Source organism: Musca vetustissima, unplaced genomic scaffold, assembly GCF_032173495.1.
Source record: "Musca vetustissima isolate MV318-11 ecotype Yass unplaced genomic scaffold, APGP_CSIRO_Mvet_v1 utg7569, whole genome shotgun sequence".
Taxonomy (NCBI): Eukaryota; Metazoa; Arthropoda; class Insecta; order Diptera; family Muscidae; genus Musca; species Musca vetustissima.
Genome location: NW_026880143.1, coordinates 100,904 through 119,225, shown reverse-complemented (window position 1 = coordinate 119,225; position 18,322 = coordinate 100,904). Strand labels below are relative to the sequence as shown.

At 31.5% G+C, this 18,322-nt stretch overlaps 3 protein-coding genes across 3 annotated transcripts; 1 reads left to right on the top strand and 2 right to left on the bottom strand.

Moving 5' to 3' along the window:
* The first annotated feature begins 1,392 nt into the window (after positions 1 to 1,392).
* On the top strand, positions 1,393 to 8,321 carry LOC133325545 (G protein-coupled receptor kinase 1). Its single transcript, XM_061534285.1, has 15 exons — positions 1,393 to 1,551; positions 1,669 to 1,745; positions 1,843 to 1,916; positions 2,004 to 2,105; positions 3,892 to 3,966; positions 4,037 to 4,098; positions 4,160 to 4,211; positions 4,281 to 4,472; positions 4,559 to 4,714; positions 4,778 to 5,104; positions 5,282 to 5,382; positions 5,463 to 5,681; positions 5,751 to 5,957; positions 7,874 to 8,036; positions 8,107 to 8,321. Exons 1-15 carry the CDS (start codon positions 1,439 to 1,441, stop codon positions 8,287 to 8,289), a joined length of 2,103 nt encoding a protein of 700 aa, XP_061390269.1. The 5' UTR covers positions 1,393 to 1,438; the 3' UTR covers positions 8,290 to 8,321.
* A 1,918-nt stretch (positions 8,322 to 10,239) lies between these two features.
* LOC133325529 (coiled-coil domain-containing protein 25) lies at positions 10,240 to 11,826 on the bottom strand. Its single transcript, XM_061534270.1, has 3 exons — positions 11,751 to 11,826; positions 10,771 to 10,862; positions 10,240 to 10,702 (listed from the first exon to the last, which is right to left on the bottom strand). Exons 1-3 carry the CDS (start codon positions 11,821 to 11,823, stop codon positions 10,244 to 10,246), a joined length of 624 nt encoding a protein of 207 aa, XP_061390254.1. The 5' UTR covers positions 11,824 to 11,826; the 3' UTR covers positions 10,240 to 10,243.
* A 1,317-nt stretch (positions 11,827 to 13,143) lies between these two features.
* LOC133325536 (uncharacterized) lies at positions 13,144 to 17,641 on the bottom strand. Its single transcript, XM_061534276.1, has 10 exons — positions 17,568 to 17,641; positions 17,144 to 17,498; positions 16,308 to 16,444; positions 15,829 to 15,925; positions 15,427 to 15,617; positions 15,281 to 15,363; positions 13,865 to 13,912; positions 13,720 to 13,807; positions 13,396 to 13,514; positions 13,144 to 13,235 (listed from the first exon to the last, which is right to left on the bottom strand). The coding sequence occupies exons 1-10, from the start codon at positions 17,639 to 17,641 to the stop codon at positions 13,144 to 13,146; spliced, it is 1,284 nt and encodes a 427-aa protein (XP_061390260.1).
* Between the last annotated feature and the right edge of the window lie 681 nt (positions 17,642 to 18,322).

Here is an 18,322-nt window from a genome sequence, read left to right as displayed (position 1 = left end):
GGAATTATTCTGTGTGGTTTGAAGCATTCTCCATTGCGAATCTCTGGTGGACGAAGTCCAAACTGGGGCAGGACAGACCTGCTTACAGCTTTGTATGTGGTTAGGTGCACCTTACAGCTTTGCCATCCGTCATGGATGGCAGCAGGAGGGGCTCCAAAACCTTTGCTAGTGGTGACAGAAGGCCATGTTGTGAAAATGAATGAAGTTGTCCCAGCTCAAAAGCCATATAAATTGGAGTCAGCTGTTGTTTCACGCAGAAAGGAGAAGGCCAGGAATCAGATGGAAAGATCAAGTGGAAAACAAAATTTCCGAACATGGTATTTCAAGGTGGAAGAACGTTGCAAAAGGCCGAATACAATAATAATTATTATGCATTTTTCCTTGTTTCAAATTCTAATATTTACCCATTTCAATTTTCAAATCTAACGGATTTCCAACCAAAATTACAATGTTGCATATAACCACCCCCACCCAGTACTCACACACACACAAATGAGGTTCACACATATCACCTTTCTGACTGTTATGTGTCAAAGACGATTAATCGATGTTATCGATTGTCGAACTACAACGCCCTAAAGCACTGACACTGGAGTGTATTATTATTCATTGATGTTAGTATAGAGATATCAAAAAAAGAAAGAAGGAAAAATAAATTAATATATAAAAAAACGATGTGAAATGTTCTAATTATGAATACGAAATATAAAAAAGAAGAAACACCCTGAGATATATACAAAAAATAGAAAACAACAGCAAATAACTAGTCTACAAACGTGCGGAAGAAGTTTTTATTTTATTTTTTGGCGAACAAGAAACGAGAAAAATTGTAAGTTTTCGCAAACGACATCGTCGTCGTCTTCGTCGCGAACAGAGTTTTTTTGGAATTTTGGTGGATGGATGGATACCTGAATTTTTTTTTTTTTGGAATTGGTGCATTTGTGAGGTGTTGATTGAATGAATGTTGCGCGAATGTATGCGTGTGTGTGTGAAGAACCGAAAGAAGAAGAACAAGAAAAAAGGAAAATTGGATATATATGTGTGTGCAAGTGTGTGTGCGAATGTGTGTAATCAATGTTACACAGTAGAAGAAGAGAATGAAGTTGGATGGAAGGATGGATGGTTGGTTGGACATTCAAGTTTAAAATAAAAAAATTAATATATTTTTTAAGAAAGTGTATTAAAAAATACAATTTTTAAATATGCTATTACGAAATCTATTAGTAAAAAGAGAAAATGAGTAAAATATGTTTATTTTTTGTATTTAAAGAAAATTACGGTCAATGAATTTTCCCATAAAAAAGGAGGCACAACAGCAGCAGAAATCAGCACAACACCACCATCAACTACAACCACCCCACCACCCAAACACCTAAATTGCTGTAGAGCACAATAATAATAATAATAACAATAAAAATAATAATAAAACGACTTCGAGATGGCTGATCTAGAGGCTGTATTGGCGGATGTCAGTTACCTGATGGCCATGGAGAAAAGTAAATGTACTCCAGCAGCAAGGGCCAGCAAGAAACTGATATTACCCGATCCAAGGTATGTGAAAAAATTTTTATGTTTAGGGCAATCAGCACATCATGGGAATGATGGCGGAGGAGGATGGTCATGTTTTGAATGAAATTTTATATTTTGTTTGTCTGTCTGTATGTCTAGTGTTCGCTCAGTTATGTATAAATATTTGGAAAAGGAAAACGAATTGGAATTCCATAAGATATTTAATCAGGTTATAGGTAAGTTAATAAATAAATAAAAACTCTTTTTTTTAAAATATCTCTTGTGATTAATATTTTTTGCTCTTTTTGTATTGTTGCTGTTTTCGTTGTTTAGGTTACAATCTATTTAAAGATTTTTGCGAAAACGATTCTGAGGAACCCATACAGCAATTCAAATTTTATGAACAGGTTAGATGAACAAATTTTATTTTTTAATTATTTTTTGTTTGTTTTACTAACAACTAATAATTGTTAAAAATTTACTAATTTTTCCAGATCAAACAATTTGAGAAAACCGAATGCTATGAAGAGCGCAAAAAAATGGCACGTGAAATTTATGACAATTTTATTATGGAGGAAATGTTATCGCACACATATGTAAGTGTCGATAATTTAAAATCTTAATTTTGAATTGTAATCCATTCTCAAGGGATTAAACAAACTAATTTTCAATATTTAAACAAAAAAATTAAAAAGGAATTTATCCTTTTGTAATATTTCGTATTTATCAAACAAAAAAGCCCATTTAAGGAAGATTTTTTTTGATTTGGTTCTAATTTTAGGCATTGCTCTTTTTGAAGATCAATTTTTTAATTTTTCTTTTTGTTATAATTTGGTGTATAAGCGTTATTTTGTGTAAGAATCCTGTAAATACATATTTAGCGATATAGGTCGGATTTTTGGTACAGGTCCCTTTGAAGGGTTCTATTTTTATTTTGTTTTTTGTATTTTTTTGTCGTAATTTCCAACGGAATTTGTTCAAATTTGGTAAATAAGTGTTACTGAATCTACAAAACCTTGCGACAAAAATTTGAGGATATAGATCGAATTTTAGGCATAGGTCCCTTTGAAGGTCTATTTTTTAATTTTCCTTTTTCAGATTTTTAGCCACTATTTCCAGCAAATTTTGTTATAATTTGGTAGAATAGCGTTATTTTGTGTCATAAAATTGGAAATAGAAATTTAAGGATATAGGTCGGATTTTTAATATAGGTCACTTTGAAACATTCTATTATATTTTTCCTTTTTGTAATTTTCGGTTACAATTTCCACCAGAATTTGCTCTAATTTAATAAATAGGTGTTACTGAATCGACAAAACCTTGCGACAAAAATGTAAGGATATAGGTCGAATTTTAGGCATGTGTCCCTTTGAAGGTTTATTTTTTAATTTTCCTTTTTCTAATTTTTGACCAAAATTTCTAGCAATTTTTGTAAAAATTTAGTATATTGAGATTACAGGGTGTGAGAAAGCCTATGACAAAAATTTGTAGATATAGGCCAAGTTTTAGGCACAGGTCCTCTTAAAGGGTGCTTTTAAAATTTTTCTTTTTTAATTTTTGGTCATATTTTTCAACGGTCATATTTTTTTTTGTTCTAGTTTGGTATATGGGTTTTATCAGTTTGATACCTATAATCATTGGATTATAATTTGTGTTCCCTTTAAAGGTCCATTTCAATATTGTTGTTATTTAGGGCAAGAAACCTTGTGACAAAAAAATTTTGATATAAATCGAGTTTTGGGTATAGGTCCCTTTGAAGGGTACTTTCAAAATTTTCCTTTTTCTAATTTTTGGTCATATTTTTCAACGTAGTTTGCTATAATTTGGTATATTGGTGTTATTAAGTGCAAGATACCTTGTGACAAAAATTTGTTGATATAAGTCGAATTTTATGTATAAGTGCCTTTGATGGGTATTTTCAAAATTTTCCATTTTCTAATTTTTGGTCATGTTTTTTCAACATAGCTTAATAAATTTGATATATTGGTTTTACTCAGTGCAAAAAACCTTGTGACAATTTTTTTTTTTTTGATATAAATCGAATTTTTGGTATAGGTCCCTTTGAAGGGCACTTCCAAAATTTTCCTTTTTCTAATTTTTGGTCATATTTTTTAACGTAGTTTACTATAATTTGGTATGTGGGTGTTACTTAGTGTAATAAACCTTGGGACAAAAATTTGTTGATATAGGCCGCATTTTAGAAAGACTCATTTGTGGGGCTAGTTTTAAATTTTCCTTTTTTTAATTTTGGTTTCCTTTTTCAACTCCTTTTTAATTTTGTATTTTTGTGTATTTACCAACGAATTATACGTATAGGTCCCTTTGAAGTCATTTTTAATTTCTTCCATGTTGTAATTTTTTGTCAAATTATTTCCTTTTCAGGATTATTCCAAAGATGCAGTTATAAGCGTACAAAAGTATTTATTAAAAAATGAGGTACCCACAAATTTATTTGAGGTAAGTGCTTATAATTATATTTTTTTAGTTTTTAATAATTGGTTTTTTGATCTTTCCCCTACACACACAGCCATATATTGAAGAAATTTTCAGTTATTTAAAGGGCAAACCTTTTAAAAAGTTTTTAGAAAGGTAAACATTTCACTTTTCATAAAAATATTGAATTTTATTTCATTAATTTTTTCCATTGCAGTGATAAGTTTACCAGATTTTGCCAATGGAAAAATTTGGAACTCAATATACAGGTAAATTTTGAATTTATTTATTTTTTAATTAAAATAAATAATATTTTTTTGTTGGTTTTTGGTTTCCAGTTGACAATGAACGATTTTAGTGTACATCGCATTATTGGTCGTGGTGGTTTTGGTGAAGTATACGGCTGCCGGAAAGCCGATACTGGCAAAATGTATGCCATGAAATGTTTGGACAAGAAACGCATCAAAATGAAACAGGGTGAAATGCTGGCATTAAATGAACGTTCCATGCTGCAGGTGGTCAGCACTGGGGTAGGTTTTTTTTTCTTAAAGGAATTATTAAAACATTTGAATACCAATTTTAATATTATTATTGTTGTTGGTTTGTTTACAAACAGAATGACTGCCCTTTTATTGTTTGCATGACATATGCATTTCATACACCAGACAAATTGTGTTTCATATTGGATTTAATGAATGGTGGTGATTTACACTATCATTTGTCACAGCATGGTGTTTTCAATGAGGACGAAATGAAATTCTATGCTGCTGAGGTGAGTACAGTTTTCTTTCTAATTTAAAAAAAATACTATTTAATAAAATTTTTTTTATTGCAGGTCATTTTGGGTTTGGAACACATGCACAAACGTTTCATTGTTTATCGAGACTTAAAACCAGCCAACATACTCCTCGACGAAAATGGCCACATACGCATTTCCGATTTGGGTTTAGCCTGTGATTTTTCACGCAAAAAACCCCATGCCTCAGTGGGTACACACGGGTATATGGCACCCGAGGTCCTGTCAAAGGGTACTGCCTATGATTCATGTGCCGATTGGTTTAGTTTTGGTTGCATGCTCTACAAACTACTCAAGGGCCATTCACCATTTCGACAGCACAAAACCAAAGATAAACATGAAATTGATAAGATGACCCTAACCATGGTGAGTTCTGCCGTTGAAAATATATTTTTCTCATTTTGTTATTTTTTGTATTAAAACCAAACCATTCATCTGTTTGTTCATATATACCAAACACACACAACACATCCACACTAACCAACAATACCACCACCACCACCAACAACAACTTCTCTATTACTTGAAATTGTGCCGGTGCAGAACGTAGAACTTCCAGATACGTTTAGTCCCGAACTGAAAGATTTATTAGATTTACTTCTACAAAGAGATGTTGACAAACGTCTCGGTTGCATGGGTAATGGGTATAGTGTCGTTTTAATTACTCCACATTTTTCCAACTTAAAACAGTTGTAAATTAATTGAATTTTTTTATTGTTTTTAGAGCCGAAGAAGTGAAATCACATCCCTTCTTTTCGGGCATCGATTGGCATCAGGTCTATATGCACAAATACACACCACCATTAATACCACCGAGAGGCGAAGTCAATGCGGCTGATGCCTTTGATATTGGTTCATTTGATGAAGAAGATACCAAGGGCATTAAATTGACAGAATCCGATCAGGAACTGTATAAAAATTTCAATCTGACAATATCAGAAAGGTAAGGAAATGAACACACAACTTTTTTTGAATAATGCGTAACGTTTGTTTTCTCTCTCTCTCTTTTAAGATGGCAACAAGAAGTGATAGAAACAGTTTACGAAACCATTAATCAAGAAACGGATAAAATCGAACAGAAGAAAAAAGCCAAACAAAAGCAACATTTCGATGCCGATGAAAAGGAATCCGATTGTATTTTACATGGTTATATTAAGAAATATGGCGGATCCTTTGCCTCATTGTGGCAAACCAAATATGCCAAATTATATCCTAATCGGTAAGTACTTGAAAAAAAAAATCAGGCAAAAAAGAACCAAAAATTGGGATTTAATCCCAATTTCAAAAAGATTTTGCTATATTTTGGTATGTAGGTGTTAGAGAGTGTAAGAAACCTTGAAACAAAACATTGTTGTTGTAGGTTGATTTTTAGGTATAAGTCCCTTAGAGAGATTAATTGAAAAATGTCCTTTTTGTAATTTTTGATCGTATTTTCTAGCAGATTTTGCTATAATTTGGTATATTGGAGTTACTGAGGCTATGAAACCTTGAAACAACAAAATTTTTGTTATAAGTCAAATTTTAGGTTTAGGTCCCTTTGCAAGCTTCGCCTTGCAATTTCCTTTTGGTAGATTTTGGAGACATTTTCCATCAGGTTTTGCTATAATTTTGAAAATTGGAGTCGCCGAGTGTAAGAAACCTTGTAACCAAATATAGTTACTATAGATCGGATTTTAGGTGGAGGTCCCTTTGGAGGGTTCATTTTAAATTTTCCTTTTTGTAATTTTGGGGCTCATTTTTTGTCAGATTTTGCTATAATTTGGTATATTGGAAATACGAAGTGTATGAGACCTTCAAACAAAAATTCGTTGATATAGGTCGGATTTTAAGTATAAGTAACTTTGGAGGGTCCATTTTATATTTTCCTTTTTGCAATTTTTGGTCACATTTTCCAGCAGATTTTGCTATAAATTGGTATATTGGGGTTGCTGAGTGTAAGATACCTAGAAACAAAAAATTGTTTAAATAGGTCGGATTTTAGGTATAGGTCCCTCATTCTAAAATTTTCCTTTTTTTAATTTTTGACCACATATTCCGACAGATTTTGCTCTAATTTTGTATATTGTTATTACGGAGTATATGAAACCTTGAAACAAAAAATTATTGCCATAGGTTGGATTTTAGGTATAGGTCCCTTTGAAGGGCTCATTTTTAATTTTCCTTTTTGTAGTTCTTGGGCACATTTCCCAACAGATTTTTCTATAATGTGATATATTAGGGCTACCGAGTGTACAGAACCTTGTAACAAAAAATTTTAGTGATGTATCGGATTTTAGATGTAGGTCCCCCTTTGAAGGTCTCATTTTTATTTTCCTTTTTGCAATTTTTGGACACATTTTCCAACAGATTCTGCTATAATTTTGTATACAGATGCCACCGAGTGTAAGAGACCTTGAAACAAACAATTTTTTATATTTGACGAATATTAGGACAAGGACCCTTTGAAGGGCCCATTTTTAATTTTTCTTTTTGTGATTTTTGGACACATTTTCCAGGAGATTTTGTTAAAATTTGATATATTGGGTTTATCGAGTGTACAAAACCTGGAAACAATTTTTTTTTCTAATTTGTCGGATTTTAGGTGTAGGTCCCTTTAAAGGGTCCATTTTTAATTTTCCTTTTTGTTATTTTTGGACACATTTTCAAGCGGATTTTTCTACAATTTTGTGTATAAGTTTCACCGAGTGTAAGGGACCTTGAAACAAAAAATTATAAATATAGGATGAATTTTGGGACAAGGTCCATTTGAAGGGTTCATTTATTAATCTTCCTTTTTGTAATTTTTAGGCACATTTTCCAGCAGATTTTTTATAATTTATATATTGGGTTTACCGAGTGTACAAAACCTTGAAACAAAAAATTTTAGTGATTGGTCGGATTTTTGGTTCAGGCCCCTTTGGAGAGACCATGAAACAAACAATTGTTAATTAGGGGCGAATTTTAGGTCAGGATGCTTTTCAGTGGTACTTATTAAATGTTCCTTCCTTCTCCTATTTTCAATTCACTTTCGGAATTTTTTCTTTAAAGAAAAAGAAAAATTTTATTTTTTTTAGAGTTTTTTTCAATTTATTTTAAATTTGTTTTCATAACCTCACTTTCGTTTTTCTCTTTTCTCTCATCTCATCTTCTTTACAGCCTAGAATTACATTCAGAAAGTGGTAATAATAAACCAGAATTGATATTCATGGATCAAATAGAAGATATCTCTTCAGATTTTGTACCTTACAAAGGTGAACAGTGTATTCAAATACGAGTCAATGATGGTTCCCGAGATGGACGAATTTTACTAACAAATCCCGTGAGTTCACATTTTTTTTTTTGTTTATTAGATAAATAACATAATTATAATCTGTGTTATTTGTTTCCAGGATGAAATCGGTTTAAAAGAATGGGCCTACTCTTTACGTTCAGCGCACAAAGTGTCACAGGAGCTGTTGGGTTCAATGGCGAAAAAGGCCGGTAAAATTTATGGCAGTGAACGTGATGGCAATAAATCCATGTATATATTAGGAGGAAATTCAATGCAGAAGAATGCAAATGGTGCGAATTAGCATCAACTTTTAGTAGTATTAATTTAAAACAACACACACACAAACAAACAAAAAAAGAAAACCACCACCCACATCACCAATTACACACATCCCCACCCACCCACACAATCAGACTCACTCACAAAAAGAAAACATAAACAGGTTTACATTTAAATAAGAAAAACAAAAAAGAAACAGAAGAAGAAAAAATCCACAACAACAAACCAAGTGAAATGAATTAACAATAGTTTTTAAGGCGTAAACGAAAAAACAACAACAACAAAAAAGATTATATCATAGTGGAAACAGTAATGAACACAATTGGACATTATTATGATTATGATGATCATATATAGTGATGATATGGTACACATGCAGCTTCTCTTTGAAACAAAAAAAGAAAAAAAAAACAAATTTATATATAAACAAACAAATCTTAAATGCCAATTAAATGTGTGGTTATGAAACAACAACAAAACATGAATAATACACCTTAAAACAATCCTGTACACTAACAAAAACAACAACAAACAAAAATCACCAACATGAAAAAAAACTCTTAAAACAAATAAACAAAAAAAAGAAAAGCATTTGTGTCAGTAAAACAAAAAAATGAAAAATAAAGTAAATATCAAGTAATCAAAAAATGGATGACTACCAATTACTTTATCTTTTTCATGCGGTTTTTATTCTAATTTTTATATTTACTACCAAAAAAATTAAACGAATCCTTTGATGATTTTTTTTAATTTCTTTTTTGTAATTTTTGGCTAAATTTTTAACAGACTTTTCCATAATTAGTTAGAAGGGTGTTATTCGATTTAAGAAACCTTTGAAAACAAATTTGTTGGTATTAGTCGATTTTGGCGTATAGGCCCCCTTAAAGGGTACTTTTGGAAATTTCCTTTTTGTAGTTTTTGGTCAAAGTTTCCGATAGATTTTTCTATAGCTTGGTATATTGGTGTTTCATAGCGGCAGAAACCTTGAAACAAAAATTTATTGAGATAGATCGAATTTTAGGTATAGGTGCCTTGAAAGGTCATTTAAAAAATTTTCATTTTAGAGTTTTTGGGTACAGTTTTCAGTCGATTTTGTTCTAATTTGTTATATTGGTATATCTCAATGCCAGAAACATTGAAACAAAAATGTGTTGACATAGATCGAATTTTGGTTATAGGTCCCTTTGAACGGATATTTTCAAAATTTCCTTTTTAGAGTTTTTGATCAAAGTTTTCTATCGATTTCGCTGTAATTTGGTATATTGGTGTTACCGAGCATAACGAACTTTGAAACAAAAAATCCTTCATATAGGTCGGATTTTAGACAAAGGTCCCTTTGAGAGGTTATTTTAAAATTTTTCTTTTTTTTTGTAGTTTTTAGTCGCATTTTCCAACAGATTTTGCTACAATTTAAAATACAGGATTCAGAAGAGGTGAGAAACTTTGTAACGGAAAATATTTGGTGAAAACCTTATTTTATGACAGGTTAAAGGTTTTGGTTTTTGAAGATTTTTTTCGCAGTTTTCGGCCAAATTTACTATAATTCGGTATTACCGAGTGTAAGAAACTGTTTAAGAAAAATTTGCTGAAATAGACCAAATTTTGAGTATAGATCCCTTTAAAAGTTTTTTTAAAGTTTTGAGTCAAAATTTCTGGTCGATTTTGCAATAATTTTGAATATTGGGTTTACCGGGTGTGAGAAACCTGAAAATGCAATTTTTAAATTTTCTTTTTGAGATATTTGGCATAAAATTGCCAAATGTTGGTCTCAATTAAAACCTAACCTAATTTAAAAAATATTTTTAAATTATTATTTTTTTTGTAATATTTCCTATTTTTAATATTTTTTATTTTTAAAAAAATGTAAAGTTGATTTAAATTCCATTAAAAAAGTACTACACACAATTATTTTGTTTTTTAAGTCTTTTTTTTATTCAAATATTTATAAAAAATAATAATCGTTTTTTTTTATTTGTCTACCAAAAATCATCCGAATCATTACCATCCTGATTCGTTTTCATATTTTCCGTTTTCAACAACGTTGTATAACTACGCAATTCCTCTTCCTCTTTGCGTTTCTTTTCCATTTCCTTTTCCAGTTCTTTTTGTGCTCTCAATTTGGCTTTTTGTTCGGCTCTATCCTGAGCATCACGTTTTTCACGTTCTGCCCTCAAGTCAGGATAATCTTCAGTCTTGGTGCGATTCAAACGATTTATAATTTCATTTTTCCGCTTTTCAACTCGAATCATTTTCACCGCTTTTTCATTGTGATAGGCCACTTGACCGGGTTCCATATCGGGTGTCTTTTTCAAATTCTCCCACATGGTATAGACAACATCAATGTTATTTATTTTGTTGCCTTGAATACTGTTGGCCTTAACCAATTGCGCGGCATCGGTTAGAACGTCGGCGGGTATGGTATCAATTGTTTGTCCCTGGGGTAAAAAATGGTTGCAATGAGTTATAGAAATAAATAGAAACTCACGATTTATCATTCGCTTACCTTTTCTAATCTAAGATAAACGTGTGCCGATGAATAATTGTGTACATGAAACCATACATCTTCCGGAAAGCCCCATTTTATTAGGTCTTCATCTGTAAACGGAGGTAGAAAGGGGAAATCAATTATATTTCAAATCGAATGAGAAAAATCAAAACCAAACCACGTCATTATTTTAATTGTGCATCCTTCATTTTAACGTCAAAGCGGTTCACAGAACATCGTCTTCGATATGATCGGACAAAGCAGCGGAAATGACTAAAAAACTTTTCCGTTTGCAGCCCATTGTGTAAAAGAAATAGGGCTGCTACAACAACAACTAAAACTTTTCAAATTTATAACGGGAAAATCAAAAGCAATTTCGATTAGTACCAGATTCTTTCAAATTCTGGAGCAGAGCATATAATTCTTTATCTATAGACAAAAAGTTTCCCATGCTTCGTTTTTAATGTTACTACTGCTTCGTATTAGTAATTTTCATAATTAATATTGATCATACGTCCTGAAGATAAAAGCATGTTTGAGCTTGCGTTTTTTATAGTCCCCAATATAACTGAATCGAATTGAAGGAAGTACCTCGTAGTCGCGAAGAACGGAGCGTATTGGTCTTAAGAAATTTCTTTATAACATCCACGCCTATTGGTCTTAAGAAATTTCTCTACAAAATCCACCCTTATTGGTCTTAAGAAATTTCTTTATAAAATCCGAGTTTATGTAAATGGTACGCCAAATACCCTATGCTAATTTTCTCTTGATGAACGCTTTGTAACGTCAGGTTACCGGCATGAATGAATGTAATTATCACAGCTGAAAGAAAAATGTAAATTTAAGAAAAATGTAAATTTAAGTACTCCATTGCCAAAAATTATTTCAACATTCCGTATAGATTCCTGGGATCCCCCTATGAAGCTACCTCTTAAATTCCAAAACATAAAAATACAACCAACATTAGATCTTTGCTCTGTAGAATCGTGCAAACTTACTCTCATATTTATCACGTCCCATGTACAGCACAGCCGGTGGATCCACAACATTGCTTTTAAAATAGAAGACCATTTTCTCGATTTTTTTTTGTTGGGAATTAATTGGAAAAAAATAGAAACCCAAAAATTTTGTTTAAAGCACAACCATTCAGCGAACACACAACACACGCGAATTGTTTTTTGTTTTTGCAAAGTCAAAAAACAGCTGTTTAGGGATCTATCAATCGAATGTTGTCATTCATGTTAGTAGATGGGTAGGGCGTATGGCGTAAACGTATATGAGAGTATTATGGGTAAGTGGCGGGAGAGAAATTTAAGTAAATTTTTAACTATATAATAAATAAATCTTGGGAAATATGATTGCTATGGAATATTTGAAAGTCGTAGGTGTGAATTTAGTCGTCTAAACGCTGAATAAAACTGAAATACTTCACCTCATACATATAATTAAAGCTCGTTTATACTACATGCTAAAAGAAAAATATTAAACGATTTTTAACACAACACATATTTATATGTATTTTGCACGTAATGGAGATGAATTTCTATTAGAATAATAAAAAAAATATTGACCATCTACTTGTAGTTAGAAATTGATATGCATACGTAAACAAATATCAGCTGACTGGCCTCATATCATTTTAATACAGATGGGATTTTGTACCACGATTTAGAATACACAGCATTTGTGTCAGTTTACTCGATATTTGGTGAAAATTGTTGTCAAATGTTACTAAATGTTGTCTGTTTACGCAAAAATTAGGTAAAAGAGAGTAAAGTGATAGAGCAAGTTTAACAGTTCTACAACAAAAAAAAAAAAAAAAAAAAAACTTACTGCAGTTTTCTGAAAGAATTTTATACAGTAAAATTTTGCAATCCCAGCAATTTTTGAATCAGCTATTTTAAGACTAATCGACAAAACTTATGTGCAATATATCCAAACATTTTAATTTCCAAAGTGGAATTTTAAATTGCGTTGTATAAAAATTTAGAAAATGGAAAAAAATTAGCGAATCTGCAGACTATTTGCAGAATCTTACTGAATGTTGTCTGTTTTTAAGTTTTATAGCAAAAGAGAATAAAAAAGGCTTACCCTCTAAAATATAACATAATGAGTAAATGTTACTGGAAAAGTAACCAGACACAGCTAATCTTAATGCCCTCCGACGAGAAAAATTCCCACATTGGACTTCACTTGGAATATAACACATTGACATTGACATATTATTTAAAATATATTTTTTTTATTAAATATAGAATAAATAAAGTTTATTAAGTTGACAAACATTTTGAAATATAAAAAAGAAATAGAAATATGTACTCTAACAAAATTAATTTATGTCAAGATACTGTGCTCCAATCTTTATAAATGTTCATTCTTCCTTTGCAAAATTTATATTTTTTTACGCAACAAGACATAAACAATTTCCAAGAAGTTTAAGGCAGATGCTCCAGCAACAAGACCAATAACGCCACCCACTGAAACTAAAGAAAAAAGTATACGTTATTACTAAATATATATTCGATTTATCCAGGGATTTCAAATGCCAATTCCATGGCTTATATGTCAAATAAAATTCAGTTCATTTATGACGTATACACTATGGAAATGACATTTGAAACCTATTCTATATAAAATTCTTACCAACCAAATCCAAATAGGTTTGAGTAACCACACGATTATAACGCACCGATGGCAAATTTGTTATACTAATTTCAATATATAGTGTATCGGTAATATCCAAACTTTGTATTTGATTAGTTCTGGAAAGAAAATATAAACATTAAAATAAGAGCGTGTTTGGTCTATTAAATCCACACGATTTCATACGTCAATTTCATAGCTTATACGTCACATTAATCCTGCTTACAAATCCATTTTGACATTTGAAATCGAGTGGATTTAAACGCACTTTAACTGTCAAAATGTTTGGAAATTAATTGTTTTTAATATTTTAACAAAACATACCCAACTAATGTAATTTGCTGTTCCACACACGAAGGATAGCAGGCATTTTTCGATACGACATATTCTTTGACTTGCGCTGTTATTTGAGCTAAAAAGGAATATTTAACATATTATTTACCTAGAGAAAATAGTACTTTATATTTACCATCGGATATGCAACGTAAACCTTTTGTATCGCAATAATATGGTTTATCTATAATTAAAAAGAAATTAAAAATGGGTGCATGTAAACAGTATATAAAAATGTAAGTCATAGAAATGAGAATCAGCTCATGGCCTATTAATAAGGTCTTACAGGGGGACCAGCTGCTTCTCAAGTTTGCTGAAAAATTATATTATTGTGATTTGACTTTCATTGTGAAAACGTAAATAACGTCAATATTTTTGACAATAGACTTGAGAAAAATCAGCTCAATTTCGCTTGCTAGGATACCTTATTAATATTCAAATGGAAACCATGCACTTTGACAGCTAATTATTAATAGATCTTGGTCAAATTCAAATGGAAAACATGCACTTTGACAGCTAATCGAATAATCAGCTGAGCTAAATGGAGGACCTATTTATATTGCAATGGTATAGCCAATGTCTTTTAATAAGGTCATCCTCAAGCTTGCTGTCAAAATTCATTATGCACTTTGAAAGTTAATGGGATAGTCAGCTGCGGTAAATGGAGTACCTACTTATTTTGCCATGGTATAGCCAAGACCTTTTTATAAGGTCATCCAAGGAAAACAGATGGATATCAGCTGCCTCTCAAGCTTACTGTCAAAATCCATTATTGTGAATTGACTTCCATTATGAAAATGTAAACAAAGTGCAAATTTTTGACATTGGACTTGAGAAAAAAAGAGTTGACTTACTCTTGCAGTGTGTCTTTTTTAATATAACTTAATCGAATTTAGTTTATCGGATAGTCAGCTGCACAAATGGAGTACCTATTTATTGTTCCATGGTATAGCTAAAAGTTATTTAAGCAGCGCACGGACTATCATCTGTGAATTACAATTCTTTTCAATTTTTATTGGTTTGATTGTCAAAGTCATCTGGACTCTTTTGGACTATCTATCAGCTGTGAATGTCAATTCTTTTTAATTTTTGTTGACTTGATTGCCAAAGTCATTAAAGTTGCTTAAGCAGTGTACAGAGTATCATCTGTGAATGACAATTCATTTCAGTTTTTGTTGGTTTGATTGTTAAAGTCATCCGGACCCTTTTGAAATATCTATCAGCTGTGAATGACAATTATTTTAAATTTTTGTTGGTTTGATTGTCAAAGTAATCCGAACTCTTTTGGATGCTTTAAAACTCAGTCGTCCAAGACCGATAAATTGAGTTTAGACTATGACTTCTAAATCAGCTGCTGCTCATTTGGAATTTTAAATTAAAAAACCTCCAAACATAAAGCTTTGCCATTTGGGTACTTTTAGAAAATCTGATGCATTATTTGGTAAAAAAAACATTGTGTATTTGAAATTATCTCGATTAAATATAGGAGATAAATCGTAATCCCAAAAATTAATGGATTTTATTTTGTATGATAAAATTTGTTTAAACTTACACTCTTCCGGTGATGTAAAGTGGGTACAATTACATTGATCTAGTTCGAATTTGATGCGTAAATATGACATGCATGTGGAAAAACTTAGAATATAATACATCATATTATAATTACAAAAAACTTTAAATAACGATTTTTCACCTTACCTATAATGCCATGGCGATCCTGGGTCTTTTTCTTCGGGAAATTTACAAGATCTCTGCTGTAATGCTTCCTCCTTGACATCAGGATTATTATCATATTCCTCAACATTGAAACGATATATTGTGGGATCCGAAAAGGCATCATATGTTATGGAATTGAAATAGGGTAAATCATCGGGACTATGGATGTACATCTTCAGGAAGAGATCATGGTGTTTATTGAGGAAAAATATTTGTTTTAATGGCTTAGAACCCGTTAAAACTACTAAATCCACTCGATCTTAATTCCATAGCGTATACATCACTTTATTAATGTTCACAAATCCAGTTGATTATATTTGACGTTTACGCTATAGAATTGACATTTGAGATCGAGTGAATTCGTAATTCTAAACGTAGTCTTACCTCATATTTCCATATGAATCCACCTTTCAAATGGACTTTGAGATTTCTCTCCCTATTTGATATGCCAAACTTAAGGGGTAAGTTGTCAAATGATTTGCTGTCATGTAAATAAAATAATATATAAATAAAGTATTTAAAAATATTATTAGAGAGCGTTTAGACTGCTAAATCGATTTTAAACGTCAATTCCATGATGCAATAATAATGTGATGTATCACAACAAAAACCTTTGTTTTTGTTTCGATCTTCTGTCAAAATTTTCATAAAATATTTCACATGGTTGGCAACATTGCACATCGAATTTAAGTAGAAATTATCCATTTTGACAGTTAATCAAGACATCAGCTGCTTTAAATGGTCTACCTATTTATTGTGCCATGGTCAATTCCATAGCGTATGCTGTGGATTATATTTGAGGTATACGCTGTGGAATTGACATTTAAGATCGAGTCGATTTCGCACATATATTTTATACTTACTAATCCAATATATTATTGGCCAAATAACAATAACCCATTTCCAATTGATGAAATTTAAAAATATCCTCACAATTGTCAATAGTTTTTCCCAAATATGAGACATTGGCCATGAAAGCTTTGCAGGTGGGTGGTAAAAGCTAAAATCAAAGGGGGTTTTTTATTATAAATAAATGTTATAGTACATTTACATTGTACTGGAATTCGATAACCCAATGGGTTTAAATTGTCAATTCCATTGCTTATATGTCAAATAAATCCTCATAACGTAGATTAACCTGGTAAAAAAGTTATAATCACGATGCAATAATAAGGTAATGTATCAAAACAAAAACCTTTGTTTTTGTCTCGACCATCTGTCCCTTATAATATTTCACATGGTTGGCAACATTGCACATTTCAAATATTATATGGAGAAATTTGTCACCTTTGTGTTTGTCTCGAGGCACAATAATAGGTAGTCCATTTAGCGCAGCTGACAAACTGTCAACAATTCAATGCTTTTTGTTTTGATATATCACCTTTTTGTTTTGATATATCACCTTATCATTGCATCATGATCTCGACCATCTGTCCCTTATAATATTTCACATGGTTGGCAACATTGCACATCGAATTCAAATAGACATTATGCACTTTGACAGTTAATCGAGTCATCAGCTGCGCTAAATTGACTACCTATTTATTGTACCATGGTTATAATGTAAATGCCATTTTACGAAGCTATGTCATTTATTTGACATATTCCAAAGATAACTGACAACATAAATAAGGCGTTTTATTAAAACACGTTAAATGTAAATTCGTTCTAAATAAATATGACATGTTTTTAGACTCACCTCCCTTCTCAGCCGCAATATATCCACTCCACATGTCGAATTCAAACCACCACAATAATCTTCCTTGAAATGAAAATTATTCGGATTGGTGAACATATAATCGTGTAAATTTTTCACATAAATTCCCCGCGACACAGTATGGGGAATATTTTCCGCCGCGACAAATTCACTGACACGACCACTTGAACGATTTTTCGTAAGACAAAATGATACTGCCGGAAAAGTGTTATTCCATTGTAAATATGTCGTTTCAATGCCAATACTAATCGAATCGGAAAAATAACGTTTTATTGTCAATTCGAAAATCCAAAGAATATTCCAAGCGGATATGCAGAAGACAATGCCCCAAAATATTCTGGAAAGGAAGGCAGAGTTAAGAGCTCATTTTTTATAATTGAAAAATAAAGTGAAATCGCATTCTTACCTGTAGTATAGACTTTCCTGGCGAAACCATTTGTAGAGTTTTTCACAAATCCGTGCACTCTTATTTTCGTTCATTTTGCTTTGAAAAGAGGAGAGGTATTAATATCATCACTTTGCAGCTTATTATGATAAATTGCTTGTGTCGAATATACAATCAACAATGGTCAGTCAGTCACACATTAGATATGTATGCAGGGTATGGATTCAGAACATTTGGGATAAAATAAATAGCAGCAAGAAATGAAAATTCGTTTCTCAGTTCTCAGATTGAAAAATCTTAATTTAATCCTGGCTGAATTTAAGTTTTCTTATGGAAATCTTAGTTCAGAACGGGTGAATTCAATTTCCTTTTCTTTTGAAATTAGTGATATTTATTTCAACACAAATGAGATTAAAATAAAATATTAAAAAAACCTGGTATGGTGTCAAACCCCTGTAAATAAATCTCAAAAATTTAGATTTAATTTTTAGTTTTAACTTCAGCAGTTTATAAGTAAGAATATAAAAAATCGATGATAATGAAGAACGGAAGATACTGTTGAAGAAAAATGTCATTAGCTGGATAATAAATCTCTGGAAAAATATCTATTCAATGAAGATAATGGAGAACGGAAAATACTGTCGATGAAACATGTCATTGGCTGGTTGACAAGGGCATCAGCCATACTCCACAACCCCCGAAATGTCAAATTAGAGTCAAATACTCACAAATACCGAAATTTGGGCGGGACCTTTTTATGGGGGCTTTTTCAAAAC